Source organism: Falco peregrinus, chromosome 6, assembly GCF_023634155.1.
Source record: "Falco peregrinus isolate bFalPer1 chromosome 6, bFalPer1.pri, whole genome shotgun sequence".
NCBI lineage: Eukaryota > Metazoa > Chordata > Aves > Falconiformes > Falconidae > Falco > Falco peregrinus.
The window spans coordinates 15,893,155-15,915,919 of NC_073726.1; the positions used below are offsets into that span (position 1 = coordinate 15,893,155).

Sequence of the window (22,765 nt, forward strand, 5' to 3'; positions counted from 1 at the left end):
CCACTGGCCCGCCGCGCTGTCACGTCCGCCTCCTGCCGGACGGGAGGAAGACGGTATGATTGACAGCGCGTTCCTCCAATGGGGTGCTAAGGGGGTGTTGCCCTCTCTGCCCCGCCCCGCCCAGATGCTGTACGGTGGCTGAGGGGGGCCGGAGAGGGGGGGGGGGCTCAGGAGGGCGCGGAGGGGTGAGGCGGGGGGGTGGCGAAGAGGAGGACACAGTTTGGGGGTGCAAAAGGGGGGTCCGTGGGGTGCACGTTTGGGCGTGCAATGGGGGTGTGAAGTGGTAAGGGGGGTGCAATGAGGAGGGGGCAGTTTGGGGGTGCAGTAGGGGGTGCAATGGGAAGGGGGGTGCAATGAGGAGGGGGCACAGCTTGGGGGTGCAATGGAATGGAGGGGGTGCAATGAAGAGGGGTGCACAGTTTGGGGGTGCAAAGGGGAGTGAAATGGAAAGGGGGGTGCAAGGAGGAGAGTGGCACAGTTTGGGGGTGCAAAGAGGCATGCAATGAGAAGGGGGTGCACAGTTTGGGGGTGCAATGAGGAGGGGTGCACAGTTTGGGAGTGCAATGTAAACGGGGGTGCAAAGGGGGGGTGCAATGAGGAGGGGGTGCACAGTTTGGGGGTGCAAGGGGTGCGAAGGGGGTGCAATGGAAATGGGGGTGCAATGAGGAGGGGGTGCACAGTTTGGGGGTGCAATGAGGAGGGGTGCACAGTTTGGGGGTGCAAGGGGTGCAAAGGGGGTGCAATGGAAATGGTGCAATGAGGAGGGGGTGCATAGTTTGGGGGTGCAAGGGGTGCAGAGGGGGTGCAATGGAAATGGGGGTGCAGTGAGGAGGGGGTGCACAGTTTGGGGGTGCAAGGGGTGCAGAGGGGGTGCAATGGAAATGGGGGGTGCAATGAGGAGGGGATGCACAGTTTGGGGGGCTCAGGTTGCCCCAGCCCCCCATAGCCCCCCCACCCATTAACCCTTTCCCCGCCACCGCCGGCTCCGGGCTGCAGAGGGTTAAAGCCGGTCCCGGCGCTGAGTGACGGCGGCGACGGCCACCGCGGGAGGGGGGGGGGGATGGGGGGGGCGGGGGGGGCATTGGGGCCGGGCCCGGCCGCTCCGACCCTTTGTGTGGCGAGCGGGGAGCGGCAGCGCCGGGACCCCAGGTCCGGAGGGGCTGCGGGGCGGGGGGGGTGTGTGCAAAGGCGGGGGGGAGGGGGCTGTGCAATGCCGGGGGGGCTTTGCATGGTCGGGGGGGCTGTGCATGGTCCTGGGTGGGGGGGTTGCAGGGTCCTGGGGGGGCTGTGCAAGGTCGGGGAGGCTTTCCATGGTCCGGGGCGGGGGGGCTTTTAATGATACCGGGGGGTCTGTGCAAGGCTGGGGGCGCTGTGCAAGGCCGGGGGGGGCTTTAAAATGCTGGGGGGCTTTACATGGTCGGGGGGGGGGGGCTGGGCTTTGCATGGTCCTAGGGGGGCTGTGCAAGGCCAGGGGGGCTTTGCATGGTCTAGGGGAGGGGGTTGCATGGTCCGGGGGGGCTTTGCATGGTCCTGGGGGGCTTTGCAGGGTCCTGGGGGGGCTGTGCAAGGCTGGGAGGGGGCTTTGCATGGTCGGGGGGGGGGGGGGGATTTGTAAGGCCGGGGGGGGGAGTTGTTGCTTTGCAAAGCACCCGGGGCTTTTGGCAAAGGGGGGGCACACTGCAAAGCCGAGGAGGGGGCTTTTGAGGGGGGTCCTGGGGGCTTTGCAAGGCCTGGGGCTGGGGGAAGGCACATGGCAAGGCTGGGGGGCGGGCTTTGCAAAGGCCGGGGGGGGGGGACGCACTGCGGGGGTGGGGGGCATATTAGGTGGTGCTGGGGGCAGTTTGCAAAGCTGGGGGATCTGGGCTGGGGAGGGGCACACTGCAATGACCTGGGGGCTTTGCAAGCTGGGGGTGTGGTGGGGGTGTTGCATGCTTTTGGGGGGTGGGTTATAAGCTGGGGGGGGTGGGGCACATGGCATTGCAAGATTTGTGGGGCTTTTGCAAGGCTGGGAGTCAGCGGGGGTGGGGGGAGCTGTGGAGGGGGGGGGGGCTGCATTGCATGGTCCTGGGGGGGTGATTTACAAAACTGGGGGGCTGGGGGAGGGTCTTGCTAGCTTTGCAGAGCTTTTGCAAGTGGGGGGTGGTGGTGGTGAGGGAGGGAGTGCATGGCATGTTCCTGGGGGGGTCTCTGCAAGCTTGGGGGGGGGTCCACATTGTATGGTCCTGGGGGGGAACTCTGCAAGCTTTGGGGGTGTCCAGCTGGAGGGTGAGGGGGGGGCACACTGTATGGTCTGGGGGGGTGTGCTCATCACATGGTCCTGGGGGGGCTCTGCAAGCTTGGCGGGGGGGGGGGTCCACCTTGCATAGTCCTCAGCAGGGGGGTTATAAAGCTGGGGGCCCAAAGCTGGGAGGGGGGGGGGGGGGCTTTCTGCAAAGCCATGCCCTGCTCCCCACCTCGCAGACCCCCCCCTTCCACCCACTGCTTTGCAAAGCCCCCCCCGTTGCACCCCCCCTGAGGGTTTTTTGTGGTTTGTTTTTTTTTTGGGGGGGGGGGGGGGTCGACACGACACAGTGACAGACGCAGCAGCATGGAGACCCCGACATCGCGACCCCCGCTGGGCGACTGCAGCCGGAGGGGGGGGGCCCACCGGCAGCCCCCCCGCCCCCAGCTCGGGAGGACGCAGAGGGGCCCCCCCCGGCGGTGCTCCCCAGGGGGAGTGGGGACGTCGCTTTGGTCCCGGGGTTCCCTGTTGGGGGGGGGATGGCGGGGGCCGGCATCGAGCTGCGCCGGTTGCGGTTCCGGCAGTTCCGGTACCAGGACGCGCCGGGGCCGCGGGCCGTTTGGCGGCGGCTGCGGGAGCTGTCGCGGGGGTGGCTGCAGCCCGAGCAGCGCAGCAAGGAGCAGATGATGGAGCTGCTGGTGCTGGAGCAGTTCCTCAGCATCCTGCCCGAGGAGATCCAGAGCTGGGTCTGGGGTCCGGCACCCCCAGTCCTGCGCCCAAGCCGTTGCCTTGGCCGAGAGTTTCCAGTTGGGACTGGAGAGCCCGATGGGATGTGGGAGCAGCAGGTGAGGGGGGGGCTGCAGCCTGCTCCCTGGGGTGGGCAAGGAGTAGGCAGCCTCCTGGACCCCAAAATTGGGGATGACACCCACACACCCCCTTTTGAGCTTTGTGTTTAGGATTGATCCCACAGGACAGCCCAGAATTGGAAAGGCAGAGGGGTGGGGGTCCCAGGCACCCAGTCCCCTACCCCTACAGCCCCTGGGGGGTCCCGGGCACCCAACTCCCCCCCCCCCCCCAACAGCCCCTGGGAGTCCTGGGCACCCAACTTCCCCCACCTTTACAGCCCCTGGGGGTCCCGGGCACCCAGTTTCCCCCCCCCAACAGCCCCTGGGGGTCCCGGGCACCCAGCTCCCCCACCCCTACAGCCCCTGGGGGGGTGGTCCCAGGCATCCCACTCCCCTCTTCACCCCCGGGTGCCCCTTTCTCCCTGGGTTCCGCAGGTTGACGGTTGCGCGTGAAGGTGGAGGAGGTGGCCCCAGGGGATGTGGAGGACCCCGAAGTGGCTGGGGACCCCCCCAAGCCCCCCCACCCGAGTCACCCCAGCTGCCCTCCGGGGATGGCTGGCAGGAGGAGGTGGCCCTGGGCAAGGTCAAGTGTGTCCCCAAGGAAGAGGAGCAGTGCCTGCAGGAAGCAGGTGAGGGGCTTGAGGAGAGAGACCCTGCACCACCACCACCACCACCCCAAAAAAAGGGGGGTGAAGAAGCCACTGTAGGAGCCAGGGGAGCTTGGAGGTGGGGGGGGTACAGTCAGGTTCTCACCATGGATGTTCCTCCTGGCTCTTCATTGGGGTAGTTTTGGTCTTGGTGGAGGAGAAGTGGGAGAAAAAAAGGGGGGAAAGGGTCAAAAATGAGGTTCTGGCGCTGGGAAAACTCTTGGGGTGTTGAGGAAGGAGAAGGATGTGACCCCAAGATGGTCTCCAGATGGTGGTGCCACCACTTGGGAGCTTGAGCCCAGTTGTGGTGGGAGGAGAAAGGTCTCCTTGGGCTCCTACGCCAAAATGAATCCAGTGGAAGGGCTGGGAGATGTATCTGAGGTGAAGACAAGCTGATGATTGATGTCCCCCAGGAGCCTGGTGGCTCCAGGACTGGGTTCCTTCATCCCAGAGTTGTGACACGGGTGAAGGTGAGGTGGTGGCTGATGTCCCCCACAAGCCTGGTGGCTCCAGGATGGAGCTTCCTGGTCCCAGAGGAGATGCAATGTGGGTGGTGGGATGATGAGCTGATGGCTGATGTCCCCCATGAGCCTGGTGGCTCCAGGATGTGTCTCCCTGGTCCCCAAAGGAGATGCAGCGTGGATGGTGGGATGATGACTGAAATTCTCCATGAGCCTGGTTTCTCTCCATGGTGGAACATGGAGCATCTCCCCCCTTGCTGGAGGAGATCCAGGGTGGTGGGGTTGGAGGAGAAGGGTGGTGTCCTCCCATGGAGAACCAACTCAAGAAGCTGCTTCTTCCCCCCACCCAGCAGGTCCCACCATGGTGAGCAGCGACCCAGAGGTGCCCATCTTGCAACGGCAAGACCTGCAGCACCCACCCAGCACCCTCCAGGATGTCCCAAGCGCCGCCACCCCAGCCCGGAGAGGGACCCACCGGCGACAGATCCCTCAGGATCCCACCACCTTCCCCCAACCCCTCCCCCAGGCTCTACCCAGACCAGTAGAAGCCACCGGGAGCCCAGCGAAGCCCTGGGTTAAGCGGGAACTGTCAGCGCAAGGGAGGAGCGTCCATATCCCTGTGGTGAGTGCGGCAAGACCTTCGGGCGCTTGACCCACCTGAAGACCCACCAGCGAACCCACACGGGGGGTCAAGCCCTACGCATTGCGGCACTTGCGGCAAGAGCTTTGGCCACCTCTCCACCCTGACCACCCACCAGCGTCTCCACACGGGCGAGCGCCCTTACGGCTGCGGCGCCTGCGGCAAGACCTTCACCAACCCCTCGGACCTCAACAAGCACCAGCGGTCGCACACGGGTGAGCGGCCGTACCCCTGCGGTGCCTGCGGCAAACGCTTCAGCCAACAGTCCAACCTCACCATGCACCAGCGCAGCCACACGGAGGAGCGCCCCTACCCCTGCAGCGCCTGCAGCAAACGCTTCAAGTACTTGGCGGACCTGACGGTCCACCAGCGCTCACATACAGGCGAGAGACCCTTCCCCTGCCCCCACTGTGGGAAGAGCTTCAGCAACAAGTCCTCCCTCGCCCGCCACACACGGATCCACGCTCGGGTGGCCTCCAGGGACAAGTGATGGGCATGGGGGCGGTGGGGGGAGGATGAGGAAGGGGAGGCCGTGTCGTCCTGGTGGTGGTGGGGAGGACCATGGGGCGGGGTGGGCCTGGTGGGCACCCCGCGTGGATGGGGATGGGGGGGTTTGCTGGTTGGTGGGACGTAGGGGATGTGGATGGGGGTGATTTGCTGGGAGGAGGTGCAAAGTGGGTGGTGGGATGAGCAGTGATGTTCTCCATAAGCCTGGTGGCTCCAGGACTTGGTTCCCTCATCTCAGAGATGTGACATGCGTGAAGGTGAGGTGGTGGCTGATGTCGCCCACGAGCCTCTTGGCTCCAGGACTTGGTTCCCTGGTCCCAGACGAGATGCAACGTGGAAAGTGGGATGATGAGCTGATGGCTGATGTTCTCCATGACTCTGGTGGCTCCAGGACTTGGTTCCCTGGTCCCAGAGATATGACACAGGTGAAGGTGAGGTGGTGGCTGATGTCCCCCATGAGCCTGGTGGTTTCAGGATGCAGCTTCCTGGTCCCAGAGGAGATGCAACGTGGACAGTGGGATGATGACTGACATTCTCCACGAGCCTGGTGGCTCCGTGACTTGGTTCCCTGGTCCCAGACGAATTGCAATGTGGACAGTGAGATGATGAGCTGATGGCTGATGTTCTCCATGACTCTGGCGGCTCTAGGACTTGGTTCCCTGGTCCCAGAGGAGATGCAACGTGGATGGTGGGATAAAGAGCTGATGGCTGATGTCCCCCATGATCCTGGTGGCTTCCTAGTCCTTCCCCCCTCTTCCTCCAGCCACCTCCACCCTGCCCCCCCCCCCCCCAGGATCTCTTCCCTCTCTTCCAATTCCAACTCACCTTTTTTCCCCCTCTTGTTTTGTTTGGTTTTTTCTTTTATATATATATATATATATTTATTCACCCCTTCCCTGGCCTTAAATTTCAGAGACCAACCTACCTCACCAAGCCGCTTGCCCTGCCCCTCCCCCATGTCCCCCTCCCCCCCATTTTTGCCCCCCTTTTTTAGCCCAACTTGCTGTGCTGCCTTCACGGGGTTTATTTTAATTGCAGCATGCAATTAAATGTTGGTTGCGACCCAAATGCATCTGCGGCCCCAGCGCATGCAGTTGCAGCGATGCAGCACGGTGCTGCAGAGGTTTGCAACACAGCGCTGCCTGCAGATCTGGCCCTCCCCCCCCCTCCCCCCAAGCTGTGGTGCATGCTTGCAGCATGCGATTGCAGGGATGCAGCGGGGTTGGGGCAGCGCTGCATGGTTGCAGCACACTGCCACGCAACGGGGCAACAAGGGGTCGTGCCCTGGATGTGAGGTTGGTGGTTGCAGCTGCAGCGGTGCTGCTGGTACAGCGTGCGCAGCGTTGCACGGCAGGTTGTCTGCAGCTCTGTGCATTGTGTTTGTGCCGCAGCGTCGTGTTTGCAGTGCAGTGCAGCGCTTGCACTGCAGCGTTGCATTTGCAGTGCAGCACCAGGCTTGCACTGCAGCGTTGCATTTGCATTGCACTGCATTGCACTGCATTGCACTACAGCGTTGCATTTGCATTGCACTGCATTGCACGGCAGCGTTGCATTTGCATTGCACTGCAGCGTTGCGTTTGCATTGCAGCATGGTGCTCGCACTGCAGCGTTGCATTTGCATTGCACTGCATTGTACTGCAGTGTTGCATTTGCATTGCAACACCAGGCTTGCACTGCAGCATTGCCGTGCAGCGCAGCACTTGCACTGCAGCGTTGTGTTTGCATTGCAGCATGGTGCTCACACTGCAGCGTTGCATTTGCATCACACCACCAGGCTGGCACTGCAGCATCACGTTTGCGTTGCAGCACCTGCACTGCCGCACTGCATTTGCATCACAGTGCCAGGCTCGCACTGCACTGTTGTGTTTGCCTTGCACTGCAGTGTTGCATTTGCAGTGCAGTGCCAGGCTTGCACTGCAGCATTGTGTTTGCATTGCACTACAGAATTGCATTTGCAGGGCGCTGCATTTCAGCAGGTCCTTGCAATGCACTGCACCCCCACCCCCCCCCACCCCCGAAGGAATCTGGGGTCCCCCCAGACCTCGACCCCTCCCAACCCCCCAACTTTCGCAGGGGACACCCCTCCCCCAGACCCCCCCCAAATCCCCCTGGACCCCCCCCAACAGCCCACTTCCCCACCCCCACCCCGGTGGGCGGGTCAGACCCCTCCCCACGCTCCCATTGGTTAGATCGCCTGTCACCTCCTGCTTTGGCGGGAAGGGGGGGGAGGGGTTTAACCCCTTGGGTGCGGGGTGGGGGGTCCAGCCCCCATCCCATTGGGATAAGTGGTTGCCTTCGCGTTCCTTTAATTGGGAATTTTTTTTTTCCTGATTTCTCACCCTTTTTCCTTAGAAAATTAAATTTTTGGGGAATGTTTTCAGAATTTTTATTTTTATTTTTTTTGCTCTGCAACTATTTTTCATGACATGCAAGAAAAATTAAAAAAAAAAAAAGAAAAGGAAAATGATGCTCATCTGAGGAAGGATCCGCCACTGGACCAGGCTGGGAGGAAAATCAGGTGGAAAAAAGAAAAACACCATAAGAAAACGCTGTTTTTTGCCATCCTGCACCGTTTTGGGGTTAAATCAGGGGAAAAAAGCCAAAATCCAGATCGCCAATGTGATGGTTTTTTGCTTTCTGTATCGTTGGTGTGGGTTTTTTTGGGTGAAACGGGGGTTATTTTGGAGCAAATGGAAAATAAAGATGAAAAAAATTGATTTTTCCGCTTTCTGTGGTGGTGCCGTCTCGTTTTGGAGCTGCAAAAATGAAAAATAGGGAAAAAAAATTTTTTTAAAAAGTGTTTTCCTGGATTGCAGGTTGCTGCCACCCTGGTTTGGAGCGGGATGGTGGGTTTTTAGGGCGAGGAAATCAAATAAAGAGAAAATAAAAGAAAATAAAGAACCAAAAAAATGAGATTGCACAATAAAACCACGTGGCATCACGTTCCGCATCCCAACGGAATATTCCGGAAGGCGCCATCCCCTACGGCTGGCAGGGTAGGATGTCGGTGATGGGCCAGCACCCCGTGACCTTGGGGCGGACGCCCACCACCACCCGGCTTGTGAGCCCACCCGGTGACCCCCACACGGTGCCGTTGGCCGTCGGTGAACTGGCGGATGAGTTGAGCGGCGAAGGGGACACGAACATCCACGCGATGCCCTTCCAAGGCCACCCGCGCACGCCATGCGGGGCCGCAACTCCTCCTCCACTGTGTGCGTGCGGACGACGTACTCACCAGCACTGGCTCCACCGACCCAAGGGATGTCGGTAACATTGGTGACCCCCCAGCCCATCCGTTGAAGGCCAAGAGGGCCGTTCGCAAGACCCCGTGGATGGTGGCCAAGACCCTGTGGTCCATCTGCCAGTTGTGCTCCATCTCCGTCACCTCCTCCATGGTGATGGTTTTCCTCATCCCTTGACAGCCTTCGTTCCTCACCGTGGTCTTCATCACTGTGATGTCCTCCCTGTTCTCCACCGCCTGGCTCATGTTGTAACGGACGTCGGAGATGGTGACGTCCGCTGGGCCCTTCTTCACCACCAAGACTTGGTACCACTTTGTTACCACACCTCCTCACCGTCCACCATGACGAAAAGAGCCCTTTGGTCCTTGGAGACCTTGCCCAAACCATACTGGTTCCTCCCAACGAAGACGTCAAACGGATGGACAACCTTCCATCGGCATTCTTGGGCACGCTGCCAAAAGAAGTCGGCCACCCAATCCAAGGCCTCAAAACCTCCCACGTTGACCAACACCTTGAAGTCATGGGTGCTCCCATTCCCATTCTCCATACGGGAAGAAGCACAAGGGACCGCGCTGGGGGACATAGGCGCCGGTGTTGCAACCCCACCGTTGGGGTGGAGCAGACGTACTCGGTCCTATTGGCATAGGCATTCCAGTTGGAGACGGCGTCGGCGGGCAGGTGGCCCTCGAAGGGCACCCACTTCAGGTAGGATGGGGGGTCCTCATCCCGCTTCCTCCGGTAGAGGCCCAGCTGGTGTCTGCTGGGAAAAAAATGATGGGATTTGGGGAAAATTCCAACATCACCCCACCCCATTGGCCCAAAGCGACGTCCTACGGAGACAATAGGAGGAGACAGTGTTTCTGTTTTCTCATTTCTCACCATCCCACTCAATTTTTAATTAATCATTTTTTAAAAAAAAATTAAATGTTAATTAATCTCCTCCAAACTGAGCCTGTGTTGCCCACGATGGGAGCAGGCCCAGAGTCTCCCAAGGTCACCCCAACCCACCAGTCGTTACGTTGGATTTTCACCCCGTCGCGGCCAGGGAAGGGAAGGGAGAGGCTGGGTGGGCACCCAACAGCCACCCAAGGTCCACTCACCTGGGGCGGGGCGTGGGGGTCCCCGGCCCGTCACTCCCAGCAGCGAGGGTCTGGCCACTCCACCATCCCCACGGCTCCCTGGGCTGAGGAAGAGGAGGGCAGCAGCGAGGAACAGCTGCGGGGGAGAGCAGGGGAAGCGTCACCCCACCAGGCGCCCCTCCCCCACTGGCGGCTGCAGGCCGGGGGGGGCTGGTGGCCAGGGCCAGACCCCCCCGGGCTGTTGGGGTGACATCGCGCCCGGACGGGGGGGGTGGATTTGTAAAGGGGGTGAGGGGCTGGGGAACACAACGCAGCACCCACCATCACTGCCTTTTTAAATTTTATTATGCATCTATTAATTTTTTTAAAAAAATTATTATACATATACCTATTTCTTAAAAATTTTATGTATATTTAAAAAAATATTATACATAACTTATTATTTTAAATTTCATTATACATATATTTAGTTTTTTAGAAATTTCATATGTATATTTATGTTTTTAAAAAATTTATTATATTTATTTTTTTAGAAATTTCATTACATGTATATTAATTTTAAAAAAATTTATTATATTTTTTTAAAAAATTATATGTATATTTATTTTTCATAAAAATCATACATCTATTTTTTTAGAAATTTTATTATACATGTATTTATTTTTTTAAAAAAGTACTATACATGTATTTATTCTTTAAAAATTTTATTATATGTGTATTTATTTCTTTTAAAATTTTTATTATGCATGTATTTATTTTTTAAAATTTTTATTATACTTATATACTTATATACTTATATACTTATATATTCAAAAAATATACATAATTTTAATTTTATTATACCCATATTTATTTTTTTAAAAAATATTATATGCATATTTATTTTTAAAAAAAGTATACGTATATTTATTGTTTTAAAAATTTTATTAGAAGTACATATTTTTTAAAATTTTTATTATGTAGATTTTTTAAAAAAAAAATTATACGTGTATTTATTTTTTTTAAAAAAATTATACATATATTAATTTTTAAAAACAACTGTTATATATAACTTTTTAAAAAATATATATATTTTTAATTTCCTAGGCGCTAGGCAGCATCCGTTTTTGCCCCCCGAAGGAATTAAAAATCCCTCAAATACCCCCACGGCCACCCCGCCCCTGCCACACCTCACACGCCGGCATCCCACGGGCACCTCCGGCAGGCCACAATCTCAATCCCTATTTTTAATAAATAAATTGATTAATTGCAGCAGCCCCACACCCCATCCCCCCCAAACCAGCCCCCCAACGCTCCCAGTCTTCGCAGACGCTGACTCCAGGGGGCTCCCTAACACCCCCAGCCCCACATTTTGGGGCAAAAACCCAACGATTTAGAGGCAAAACCCAACGATTTGGGGGGTAAAACCCAACAATTTGGGTAAAACCCAACAATTATGGGACAAAACCCAACGAAGTGGGGTCAACCCCAACGATTATGGGGCAAAACCCAACAATTCTGGGATAAACCCCAACGATTTTGGGACAAAACCGAACGATTTGGGGGTAAACCACAACGATTATGGGACAAAAACCCAACAATTTGGGGTAAAACCCAATGATTTGGGGTAAAACCCAACGATTATGGGACAAACGATTTGGGGCAAACCCCAACGATTTTGGGGCAAAACCAAACGATTTGAGGACAAAACCCAATGGGTTTTGGGTAAACCCCAACAATTTGGGACAAACCCCAACAATTTGGGGGAAAACCCAATGATTTTGGATAAAACCCAACAATTATGGGACAAAACCCCAACGATATGGAGGCAAAACCCAACGATTTTGGGGTAAACCCCAACGATTATGGGACAAAACCCAACGATTTTGGGTAAAAACCCAACGATTTGGGGTTTTTCAGGGGGGTTTTCCCCCTCCGCCCCCCCAGTTTGCACTCTCTACCTTGCCGCTGCTCCCACTCCAGGATCAATCCCTTTATTTTTGGGGTGTTTTTAGTCTTTTTTGGTCACTTCCAGGCGGGAGGGGGGTTTTCCAGCGTGTCGAGCTTGTCAGGGATGCATGAACCTTGGAAAGGGCAAAGTCTGAACAGAAAAAAAATGTGTAAATAAATGCAAAAAAAACCCAAAGAACAGCAAGGGGGGAAGGAGAAGGAGGAACGTTATCAGGAATTTGGCAAATTTTTTATTTTTTTTTTTAAATATAGCAATTTTAAATTTTTTTCATTCAAAAATATGTTAATAAATGCAAAAAACAAACAAACAAAAGGGGGGGGGAGGGGAGGACCGTTATCAGAAATTTGGCAATTTTTCTGGTTTTTTTTCTAAATACAGCATTTTTTATTTCTTTTTCAATCAAAAATATGTTAATAAATGAAAAAAAAAAACCAAAAGAAGAGGGGGGGGGAGGGAGGAGGAAAGCCTGTTATCAGAAATTTGGCAAAATTCTCGCCAGACACAAATGCCACAAATGCGAAATTTGGGTTTTTTTTTCCCCAAAAAAAGGGGGTTTTCGCAGCAAGGCCACAGCAGTTTGGAGGGGGGGGGGGGGTTGCCCCCCCTCCCCCCCCCCATGCGCTGGTGCTGCCCTACCCCCCATGGCGATTCCTCATCTGCCCCAAAATGTTGGGTTTTAGGGTAGGAAATGGGATGGTTGGTGGTTTGGCATCAAATTGGGAGACCCCCACCCAGAAGGCCCCTGGCACCCAGGATGTCCCATCAAGGAAGGACCCCAGCAGAAGGGACCCCCACCCAGGAGGGGACCCTGAGACCCCTGCACCCAGAGGGACCCTGGCCCTCGGGACACCCCAGTGCCCAGGACCCCCCCACCCAGGAGGGACCTCGGCGCCTGGGACCCCCACCTAGGAGGGACCCCAGCACCCGGGGCCCCCCACCCCAGGAGGGACCCCAGCATATGGAACCCCAGCACTCAGGACCCCCCACCCAGTAAAGGACCCCCAGCAACCTAGGGACCCCCACCCCACAAGCAACCCCAGCACCCAGGCCCCTGACCCAGTAAGGACCCCCCACCCACGAGGGACCCCAGCACCCGGGCCCCCACCCAGGAGAGACCCCCACCCAGGAGGGATCCTGGCACTCAGGACCCCCCCAGCGCCCAGGACCCCCCCACTCAGGAGGGACCTCAGCGCCTGGGACCCCCACACACAGGAGGGACCCCAGCACCCAGGCCCCCCCACCCAGGAGGACCCCCAGCACCTGGGACCCCCACCCAGGACCCCCACCCGGAGGGACCCCAGCACCCAGGCCCCCCCCACATTCCCCCCCCATCCCAGTGCCCCCAACCCCACAGCAGCTGCCAGTGGAACCCCTCCCTTACATGCCCCCCCCCCCCCCCCCTCCCCAGTGCTCTCAGTCCCAAACTGGGTGGCACTGGGCACCCCCCCAGGAAGCAGCCGGGGGGGAGGCAGCAGGGTACCAATATGCAGCCTTTATTGCCCCAGTTCAACTGCCCGGGGGGGGGGGCAAATACCCCCAAAAGGGGGCAAATACCCGGGGGGGGGGAGTGCAAATACCCCAAGATGGGGCAAATAATAGAAAGATGGGGGCAAAGAGCTCCCGGGGGGGGGGCAAACACCCCCAAGAGAGAGTCAGTAACCAAGACCAAGGGGGCAAATACCCCCGGGGGGGGTCAAATGCCCCAGAAGAAGGGGGCAAATAATCCTGCAGAGGGTGCAAATACCCCTGGAGAGGAGAAATAAAACCCTGGAGAGGGGAAATAACCCTGGAGAGGGGGCAAGTACCGGGGGGGTCCACATACCCGGGGGGGACACAAATAAACCTGGAGAGAGGGCAAATATCCTTGGGGTGGGGCAAATACCCCTGGAGAAGGCGTAAATAAGCCGGGGGGGGGGGGGAGGGGGGGTGCAAATACCCCTGGGGTGGGAAATACCCCTGGAGAGGGGGCAAATAGCCTGGGGGGGCAAATACCCCTGGAGAGGGAGCAAATACCACCGGGGGGGGGGGGAAATATCCCTGGAGAGGGGGCAAATACCCCCAGCGGGGCAAATAACCGGGGGGTGTGTGTCAAGGCCTGATGAGCCCCCCCAGCCCAGAGAGGGCTGGGCAGGGTCAAAGGTCACTGGGGGTCAGCCTTGGGAGCAGCCCACAGGTCACCAGAGGTCAAGGCCAGAGGTCACCATGAGGCCAAGGAGAGGTCAGGGGCAGTGGGTTGCTGTTGGCCAAGGTCAAAGGTCACTGCAGGGGTCAGGGTGGTGCCTGCAGGTCACACGGGGCAGCTCCAGGGTCGCTGAGGTCAACCCTGGGGTCGTAGGGTGATGGGGTGAACCCCAGGGTGGCAGAGCAGCAGGGGTCAACCCCACGGTCACAGGGTGCCGGGGGGAGGGGGTCGAGTTGTGGGTCAAGGGTCAGAGGTCAAAGGTCAGTCCCGGCGCAGGTTCTTGAGCCGCTCCTCCAGGTCAGCGTCAGCATCAGCCAGCGCAGCTGTGGCCTCGGGTGTTCGCCCCCTCCCCCGCTGCCAGCGACCCCTCCCGGAAGGGGCAGGGCTAGGGGCAAAGGGCAGAGGTCAGGGGGTCACCACCTTCCATCTCCCCCTCCCCAGATACCCCACGTACCCCCCCAGACCGCAAATACCCCCCCACCCCCCCCATAACCACCCCTGGGCCCCCCCAAAATGCCCCCCCCCCACCTGCATCCACCACCTATTGCCCCCCACCCACCCCCCCAGAACCCCCCCCACCCCCCCCCCCCGCCTCCCCAATCCCCCCCCAGGGCCCCTTTAAATACACCCCCAAAATGCCCCTCAGCCCCTTAACTACCCCCCCCAAAATGCCCCCCCCAGGCTTGGATCTACCACGTATTGGCCCCCCCAGACCCCACAAGTACCCTCTACCTCCAAAATGTGCCCCGCCCCCCCCAGCTCTCCAATGCCCCTCAGGGCCCTTTAACCCCCTCCGCCTCCACTTAAATACATATTTACAGACAGGTTTAATATCTATTTAAGTAAATAAATAAAAATAAAAATAAATAAAATAAATTATACCAAATATTTTAAATATATATTCAAATACTCAAAATACCCCCCCCAGCCCCCACTCACTCGCCAGCTCATCGGTGAGGTTCAGTCCCAGCTCATCCAGCACTTGTGACACCACTGCGTCGCTGGGGGGGGGGGGACAAGGGGGTCAGGGGGTGACACTGGGACTCCCCCCAAATCCCCTGACCCCTCCCAGCACCCCCTGAGCTGCTCTGTCCCCCCGCCAACGGGGTCCTCAACCTTCCCAGTGTCCCATATCTCCCTCCCTGTCATTGTCCCCTATGTGTCCCCAACCTCCCCAGCCCACCCAGGGTGTCCCCATATGTCCCCCCAAGTCTTCAGCCCCCGTGTCCCCCCTTTCCCACCACCCTCGTGCCCGCTGTGCCCCTCCCCCACACCCCCCCCCACCTTGTCCCCACGATCCCCATATCCCCACATCTCTGTCCCCTCGTGTCCCCCCAGCCTTGTCCCCCAAAATCCCAATCCCCACGACCCCCATGTCCCCATGTCTCTGCCCCTTCGTGTGTCCCCCCACATCCCCCAAATCCCCGTCCCCATGACCCCCATGTCACCACAACTCCCACATCCCCTTGTCTGTCCCCTCGTGTCCCCCCGTCCCCCAAATCCCCATCCCCACGACCCCATGTCCCCATATCCCCACATCTCTGTCCCCTCATGTCCCCCCTACATCCCCCAAATCCCTGTCCCCACGACCCCCATGTCCCATCTCTGTTCCCCTCGTGTGTGTCCCCCGTCGTCCCCAAATCCCTGTCCCCCATGACCCCCCACGTCCACACATCTCTGTCCCCACCCTCCCCCACGTCCCCTTCTCATGTCCCACCCCAGCGTCCCATCACCCATGACCCCCTCCCCTCACTGCGCCCCACCCCCACTCCCCCCTATTCCCACCTCTCCTCCTCATCGTCCTCGTCCCCCATGGCATCATCAATGGCGTCGTTCATCAGCTCCTCCTTCATGTCCATGATTTCCGCCTGCTTCTCAAATTCCATCATGATCTTCTGGATCTGTGGCAGCTTCAGCTGGGGGAACACAGGAACACGGCATGTGGCATGCGGGGGATGTCCCCGTGGCCACTTCAGGCACCTCACAGTAGCCACAGCCTTGGCTATGTCCCCGTGGCCACTTCAGGCAGCTCACGGCGGCCACAGCCTTGGCTATGTCCCTGTGGCCACCTTGGGCAGGTCGTGGTGGCCACAGCCTTGGCTATGTCCCCATGGCCACCTTGGGCAGCTCGCAGTGGCCACAGCCATCAGCTACATCCCCGTGGCCACCTCGGGTGGTTTTGTGGTGGCTATGGTCTTGGGGGACATCCTCATGCCCACTTTGAGTAGCTTCCGGTGGCCATGGCCTTGGACAGCTCATGGTTGCCACAGTCTCATGGACCACCTCATTGCCACCCCAAGAAGCTTGTGGTGGCCATGGCTACAGGAATATCCCCCTGAGGCTGCTGCTGGTAGCCATGGTCTTGGGGACATCTTCATGGGTGGCCTAGGGCAACCTGCGGTGACCAGAGCCTTGGGGGTCTCCCCTGGGGCTGCTCATGGTGGCCACAGTCCTTGGGATGTCCTCGTGGCCACTGCCAAGGCAGCTCATGGTGGCCACAACTCAAGGACATCCCTGTGGAGCATCTCACAGTGGCCACAACCTTGGGGACATCCCGCCCAGGCACCCACCTGCCGGTTCATGGTGGCCATGGCCTTGGTGACACCCTTCATTGCCTGGGCCATGGAGTTGTTGGATTTGAGGGTCTGGATTTTGAGGGACACGGCCTGGACATTGGCCCTCATGGTAATGAACTTCTTCACATAGCGCCGTGTCCGCACCAGGTCCTTCGCCATGATCTTCACCGCATCCTGAAGGATAGGGGGGACAGAGGGACAACATCAAGTGTCCATCAGGTTCCCCAAGAGGCCTAGGGGACTTCCAGGGACCCCTCTGTGTCCCTCCGGTGGTCCCTCACCATCATCTCCACAACTGCCTGGTCTCCTTGTACCCCATGTGTCACCTGGGGGACCCCCATGGACCTGCTCTGTCCCCTGCCATGACCCCTGGTCCTCTCAAGACTCATGTCCCTGCTGTGTCCCCTCATCCCTCCATGGTCCCCAGTCACTCCCCCCCCAGCATTCAAGTCCCCTCCACAGTCCTATGGCTGCCTCTGTGGTCCTCCAGGTCCCCGCCATGTCCCCTGGTCCCCACCATGTTCCCTTGTCCCCATAACAGCCCCCTGGAGCCCTCTGCAACCCCTTGGTCCCCACCAAGTGTCCTGGTCACCACCATGCCCCCTGGTCCCCCCCCATGTCCCCTGGAGTTCTCTGCACCCCCTACGATCCCCTCTGTGACCCCTGGTCCCCACCATGTCCCCCTGGTCCCCGTAACAGTCCCCCAGAGCCCTCTGCACCCTCCTTGGTCCCCCACCATGTCCTCTGGTCCCTGTAACAGTCCCCTGGAGCCCTCTGCACCCCTTGGTCCCCACCACATGTCCTGGTCACCACCAGGTCCCCTCTGTGTCCCCTGAACCCCACCATGTCCCCTGGTCCCCATAATAGCCCCCCGGAGCCCTCTGCACCCCCTGGTCCCCGTCACGTCCCCACTGTGTCCCCTGGTCCCCTCCACGTCCCCTAGTCCCCATAACAGGCCCCCTGGAGCCCTCTGCACCCTTCAGTCCCCACCAAACGTCCTGTTGCCCTCCGTGTCCCCCCGGCGCTGTCCCCTCACCATCTGTCCCTGCTTAGCCATCTTCTTGATGTCAACGATGATCTTCTTCTCCTGCGCCTCCAGCTTCTGGCGCTCACGGTCGAGCTCCCGCATGGCACGGGCCAGCGCCCGCTGGTTCTGCCGCAGCAGCTCCTCCGGCGTCTTGCGGCGCCTCGAACAGCAGGTCCATGGTGGCAGCGCACCTGGGGGGACACAGGGGGGACATGGGGACGTGAGGGACGTGGCTGGGGCAACGGGTGAGAGGGGACATGGGGGGGATGGGAAATGGAGTGGATAGGGGGCACAGGGACATGGTGGGACATGGAGATGGGGGATACAGGGGACATGGGGGATGCAGGGACACGGGGGGACACAAGGGACATGGGGGGACATGGGTATGCGGGATATGAGGGACACAGGGACATGGTTGGGACATGGATATGGGGGACACAGGGATATGGAGGACACAGGGACATGGGGGGGACACAGGGACATGGGGGGGACATGGGTATGGGGGGATATGAGGGGACACAGGGACATGGACATGGGGAATACAGGGACATGGGGGAACACAGGGACATGGTGGGACAATGGGCATGTGGTGGCTCATGGGTGGACACAGCAGGACATGGCTATGGGGCACACAGGGACATGAGGGGGAACAGGGACATGGATATGGGTGGATATGGCAGGACATAGATATGGGGGACACATGGATATGGGGGGACACAGGGACATGGGAGGACACAGGGGACATAGATATGGGGGACATGGGGGGACACAGATACGGGGGGACATCGGGGGGGATGCAGGGGGACAAGGATACGGGGGGACAGGGGACCTGGTGGGACAACGGATATGGGGGGGACATGGGGGGGGACACAGGAAAGGTGGTGGGACACGGGCACGTGGTGGGACAAAGGGGGACATGGGGACAGCGATACAGGGGACACAAGGGATGTGGGGGGACACGGAGAATGTGGGGGGCACGGAGGGGGTGACGCGGACACTATGGGGACACGGGGGACGTGGGGGAACTCGGCCCGCTCCTCCCTGTGGTCCTCCCGGGCACCGGGCCCCTTCTAGCCCCCACCCTGGCTCTATGGTTCTCCTGGTAACAGGCCCCACTGCGGCCCCCCATGGTCCTCCCCGGTACCGGACCGCTCCAGCCCACTCCCCCGGCTCTGTGACCCCCGGTACCGGGGCCGCTTCAGCCCATCCCCCCCGGCTCTGTGACCCCGGTACCGGGCCGCTCCAGCCCGCACCCCCGGCTCTGCGACCCCGGTACCGGGCCGCTCTGTCCCCCCCCGCCACTCTCTATGACCCCCGGCGGCCTGTCCCGGCCCCTCACCCCGCCCTCCTTCCGCACCTCCCGGCCTCTCCCGCGCACTTCCGCAAACTTTGTGACGTCACCCGTGTGTCGATCACGTGACCCACGGCCACGGCCACGCCCTTCCGGAAGGAAACAAAGGGCACTTCCTTTCTGGGGGAGGCATCGAGAGGGGCGGCCAGAGAGGCTCCCAGGGGGTGAGGGCAGCCCCTGGCGGCCGGGATGTACTGGGACGGACGAGAGGGCACTGGGACAGACTGGGGGATACTAGGAGAGATGCGTGAAGGCACTGGGATGGACTGGGACAGACTGGGACGGACTGAGGGGCACTGAGATGGCCTGGGGAGTTACTGGACAGAGGTGGCACTGGGATGGAGGGGGGCTACTGGGATAGACTGAGGGATACTGGGAGAGATGGGCAATGGCACTGGGATGGGACTGGGACGGCACTGGAACAGAGGTGGCACTGGGACAGGCTGAGGGGATACTGGGAGAGTTGGGGGAGGGGCGCTGGGATGGACTGGGGGCTAATGGGACATAATGGAGAGCACTGGGATGGGGAGCTCAGGGGAGCCAGAGGAATATACTGGGGGGGACTGAGATGAGATGGGACTTTACTGGGAAGCACTGGATGTACTGGGGGAAAACTGAAGCAGGCTGCAGGCACTGGGAGACACTGGGCCGACTGGGGGCAAACTGGGAGGCAATGTGGGAGCTGATACTGGGCATATTGGAAGCCCTAGGACCAGGAGCTAGGTATACTGGGCACACTGGGATTGGGAACTGGCTGTACTGGGAGCCGTGAAGAAGGGAAACCTGGCCATACCGGGAACCACAATACTGCTAACTGGGCACACCCAACATCTCTGCAGCAGGAAACTGGGCGCACCAACCACAGGCCAAACTGGGCCAAACTGGAAACATCCCCTCCTCCCACCCCATCCCAGTTTAACCTGTAACCCCCAATTTATCCCATAAGATGCCCCAGCTTAACCAGTAAGACCCCCAGTTTAACTAGTAACACCCTCCAGTTTAACCAGTGAAAAACCCATTTAACCAGTAAGACCCCCAGTTCAACCAGTAAAACCCCCAGTTTAACCAGCAAAAAACCCATTTATACCAGTAAGCCCCCCAGTTCAATCAGTAAAAAACCCATCTAACCAGTAAGACCCCCACCCCCAGTTTAACCCCTAAGATCCCCCAGTTTAACCAGTAAAAAAACTGATTTAACCAGTAAACCCCCCCCACCCCCAGTTTAACCAGTAAAAGACCTGCTTAACCAGTAAGCCCCCCAGTTTAACCAGTAAAAAAACCCGTTTAAACCCATAAGATCCCCCAGTTTAACCAGTAAACCCCCCCCCAGATTGATCACCACCGCTCGTTACCTGTCGCCCTTTAATCACCCAACAAGAGCAGCGCAGGCCAGGGAAGGGGGGGGGGGGGGGGCAGAAAAAGGAGGGGGGGGGCCCCCCCCCCCCCGCCCCCGGGGGGGCAATAAATAGGGGGGGGCGGGGGAAGGGGGGGGAAGGGGGGAGGGGGGGGGAGGGGGGGGCTACTTGAGGCAAGCGTTCGAAGTAGGTGGCACCGACGTAGCCCCCCCGCAGCGAGCGCTGGACGTTCTGCTCGAAGAGGCGCCGGTTTGCTCTGCAGCACCTCTGCCGCCTCCTTGTTCAGGGGGTCCTCGGGGTTCGGCTCCTGGGGGGAGCACCCCCAATTTTTAGGGGGGGCACCCCCACCCCCATCATCCCTTAACACCCCCTCCCCCCCCCCCATTGACCTGTAAACCCCCCCCCTCCCCCATCCCCCAGGTAATCCTTCAAGCACCACAGGGGTAATACCCCCCCCCGAGATGGGGAATGGGGGGTTTGGTGTCCTCGGGGTTCAGCTTTCTGGGGGGGAACCCCGATTTTTTATGGGGATACCCCCAGGGAATCCTTCAGGCACCCAGGGGTAATACCCATCCCCCCCGAGACAGGGAATGGGGGGTTTGGGGGTCCTCAGGGTTCAGCTTCTGGGGGGGAGCACCCGAATTTTTAGGGGGGCACCCCACCCCCATCATCCCTTAACCCCCCCCCCATCACCCTGTAACTCCCCCCCCCCCCATTTTCCCCGCTAACCCTTCAGGCACCCTGGGGGTTTGTAAGTGCCCCACTCCGCCCCCTGAGATGGGGGATGGGGTGGTTTGGGGTCCATCCCCCCCCCCACATATTTAGTGTGGCCGCCCCACCCAGTCTGAAATGCCCCCCCACCCCCATTACTTAATGCCCCCGGGGACTCTAAATGCACCACACCACCCCCCCCCCCGATACCCACCAGGACTCCCTATTGCCCCCCCCCCCCCCGCCATACCCCCCCAGGACTCCTTATTTCCCCCCTCAATTCCCCCCGTCCCTTAATGCCCCCCCCCCGACTCTCTATTGCCCCCCCAACTCTTTAATACACCCCACACCCCCAGGACTCCCCTATCTCCCCCAGTACAAATTACCCCCCAATAACTGCCCCGATACCCCCCCAGCCCCCCAAATCCCCTTTGATACCCCCCTACCCCCCTCTAACACCCCACTGTCCCCTTAATGCCCCTCCCACCCACCCCCGGCACGGAACTGCCCCCGTTATATCCCCCCGGGTATTCCCAAGGGGGTGGGACCCCCTCTGGGTGTCACCCAGGGGCCCCTCTGGGGTGACCCAGCATCATTGGGTGCCCCCAACAAGGTGTCCTAAGGCCACCAGGTGCCACCTCAGGGGGTCCCAAGGCCACCAGGCACCCCCAAGAGATGTCCCAAGACCACCTGGTGCCACCCTCAAGGTGTCCCAAAGCCCTCTGGGTGCCACCTCAGTGTAGCGCAAGGCCACCAAAGGCCCCTAGGACATGTCCCAGGGCCACAAGGTGCCACCTCAAGGTGTCCCAAAGCCCCCTGGGTGCCACCTCAGTGTAGCCCAAGGTCACCAAGGGCCCCTAGGATGTGTCCCAAGGCCACCACGGGTGTCCCCCCAGCCCCAGGCGCCCCAGCGGTAGTCACCAGGAAGAGGTACTGCAGGCCGTAGATGATGGAGTTTATCGTCAGGACAGGCTTCCAGTCCTCTCTGGGGAGACAACTGGGTGTCAGGAGGGACTCTGGGGGCCACCACAGAGGTAGCCATGGCCACCTCAAGGTGGTTGTGGCGACCCAGACTCAAGGTTCATAGGGCAACCGTTTGCCACCTTGCCCCACCCTGCTAGGTGTCCAGGAGCAGACAAGGAGAAAGATCCAGCGGTGGCCACTCCAGATATGGCAGTAGCCACCCTGGATGGGCAGTAGCCCACCTGAGGATGTTGAGGCAGACGTTGCCCTCCAGGTCGATGTTGGGGTGATAAACCATCGTCTCACACTTCACCTTCGGTGGGGTCGTGAGGGTAGCCCTGACCGACCTGGGTGGGGGGAAAGCAGGGCGCAGTGTCATGGCTCGGCACCCCCATGGCTACTAGCCACGTCTTGGTGGCCACCAGCCACTACTCCAACCCAGCATGAAACACCCGATTCCCAGTCACGTCTTGGGGGTTACTGGTCTCATGGTGCCACTGGCCAGCCCCTGGACCCTACCCCCCAACCTGCAGTGGGGACACGAGGCTGCTTGTTGTGTCTCGGTGGCCACTGGTCATGTCTTGGTGGCCACCAGTTTTTTGTCCCTCCCACAAACCACGCAGCAGATATAGCCAAGGGTCACATCATAGTAGTCACCAACCCCCAGGTCCCATCTTCAACCCAGAGATGGCCACGTGGCCTGCTCACTTGGTGGTCATCAAGTCTGTCTACCTCACCTTCAACATACAGAGCACATATATGGCCACTAGTCATGTCTTGGCGGCCACCAAATCCCTCTACCTCAGCTCCCTATATAAAACAGGCATGTGGCCACTAGTCACGTCTTGGTGGCCACCAAATCCCTCTACCCTCAGCTCCAGCATATAGAGCAAACATGTGGCCACTAGTAACATCTTGGTGGCCACCAAGTCCCTCTACCTCAGCTCCCATACATAAAGCAGACACACGGCCACTAGTCGTGCCTCGGTGGCCACCAGTCCCAACCC

At 59.1% G+C, this 22,765-nt stretch overlaps 4 protein-coding genes across 4 annotated transcripts in view; 1 reads left to right on the top strand and 3 right to left on the bottom strand.

The window, feature by feature from the left end:
- Positions 1 to 2,685: 2,685 nt before the first annotated feature.
- LOC106112203 (zinc finger protein 500-like) lies at positions 2,686 to 6,045 on the top strand. Its single transcript, XM_055807647.1, has 4 exons — positions 2,686 to 3,171; positions 3,386 to 3,695; positions 4,525 to 4,796; positions 4,933 to 6,045. Exons 1-4 carry the CDS (start codon positions 2,761 to 2,763, stop codon positions 5,302 to 5,304), a joined length of 1,365 nt encoding a protein of 454 aa, XP_055663622.1. The 5' UTR covers positions 2,686 to 2,760; the 3' UTR covers positions 5,305 to 6,045.
- A 1,896-nt stretch (positions 6,046 to 7,941) lies between these two features.
- Positions 7,942 to 10,912, bottom strand: LOC101910568 (natterin-4-like). Its single transcript, XM_055808692.1, is given in 9 exon segments — positions 7,942 to 8,381; positions 8,383 to 8,493; positions 8,495 to 8,613; positions 8,616 to 8,880; positions 8,883 to 9,089; positions 9,091 to 9,168; positions 9,170 to 9,320; positions 9,660 to 9,778; positions 10,812 to 10,912. Coding segments are annotated over 9 exon segments (1,143 nt in total). The 5' UTR covers positions 10,827 to 10,912; the 3' UTR covers positions 7,942 to 8,303.
- A 2,158-nt stretch (positions 10,913 to 13,070) lies between these two features.
- CHMP2A (charged multivesicular body protein 2A) lies at positions 13,071 to 19,425 on the bottom strand. Its single transcript, XM_055807665.1, is given in 8 exon segments — positions 13,071 to 14,126; positions 14,129 to 14,160; positions 14,715 to 14,776; positions 15,561 to 15,691; positions 16,346 to 16,525; positions 17,388 to 17,566; positions 18,732 to 18,963; positions 19,315 to 19,425. Coding segments are annotated over 8 exon segments (1,017 nt in total). The 3' UTR covers positions 13,071 to 14,036.
- A 596-nt stretch (positions 19,426 to 20,021) lies between these two features.
- UBE2M (ubiquitin conjugating enzyme E2 M) overlaps positions 20,022 to 22,765 on the bottom strand; it is a 4,759-nt gene continuing 2,015 nt past the window's right edge. The window contains 5 exon segments of the mRNA XM_055807666.1: positions 20,022 to 20,336; positions 20,338 to 20,391; positions 21,717 to 21,780; positions 22,001 to 22,080; positions 22,082 to 22,105. Of these exon segments, the coding sequence (XP_055663641.1) occupies positions 20,037 to 20,336; positions 20,338 to 20,391; positions 21,717 to 21,780; positions 22,001 to 22,080; positions 22,082 to 22,105 (522 nt within the window). The 3' untranslated portion in view covers positions 20,022 to 20,036.

Excerpts from the sequence above, each read along its gene's own strand:
- LOC106112203 (XM_055807647.1), top strand. The coding sequence starts at position 2,761 with ATGGCGGGGGCCGGCATCGAGCTGCGCCGGTTGCGGTTCCGGCAGTTC. Across the intron at positions 3,172-3,385 it reads CACCCCCTTTTGAGCTTTGT|CCCCTGGGGGTCCCGGGCAC; the intron begins GTTTAGGATTGA and ends CCCCCCCAACAG. Across the intron at positions 4,797-4,932 it reads GGAGCGTCCATATCCCTGTG|CGTCTCCACACGGGCGAGCG; the intron begins GTGAGTGCGGCA and ends ACCACCCACCAG.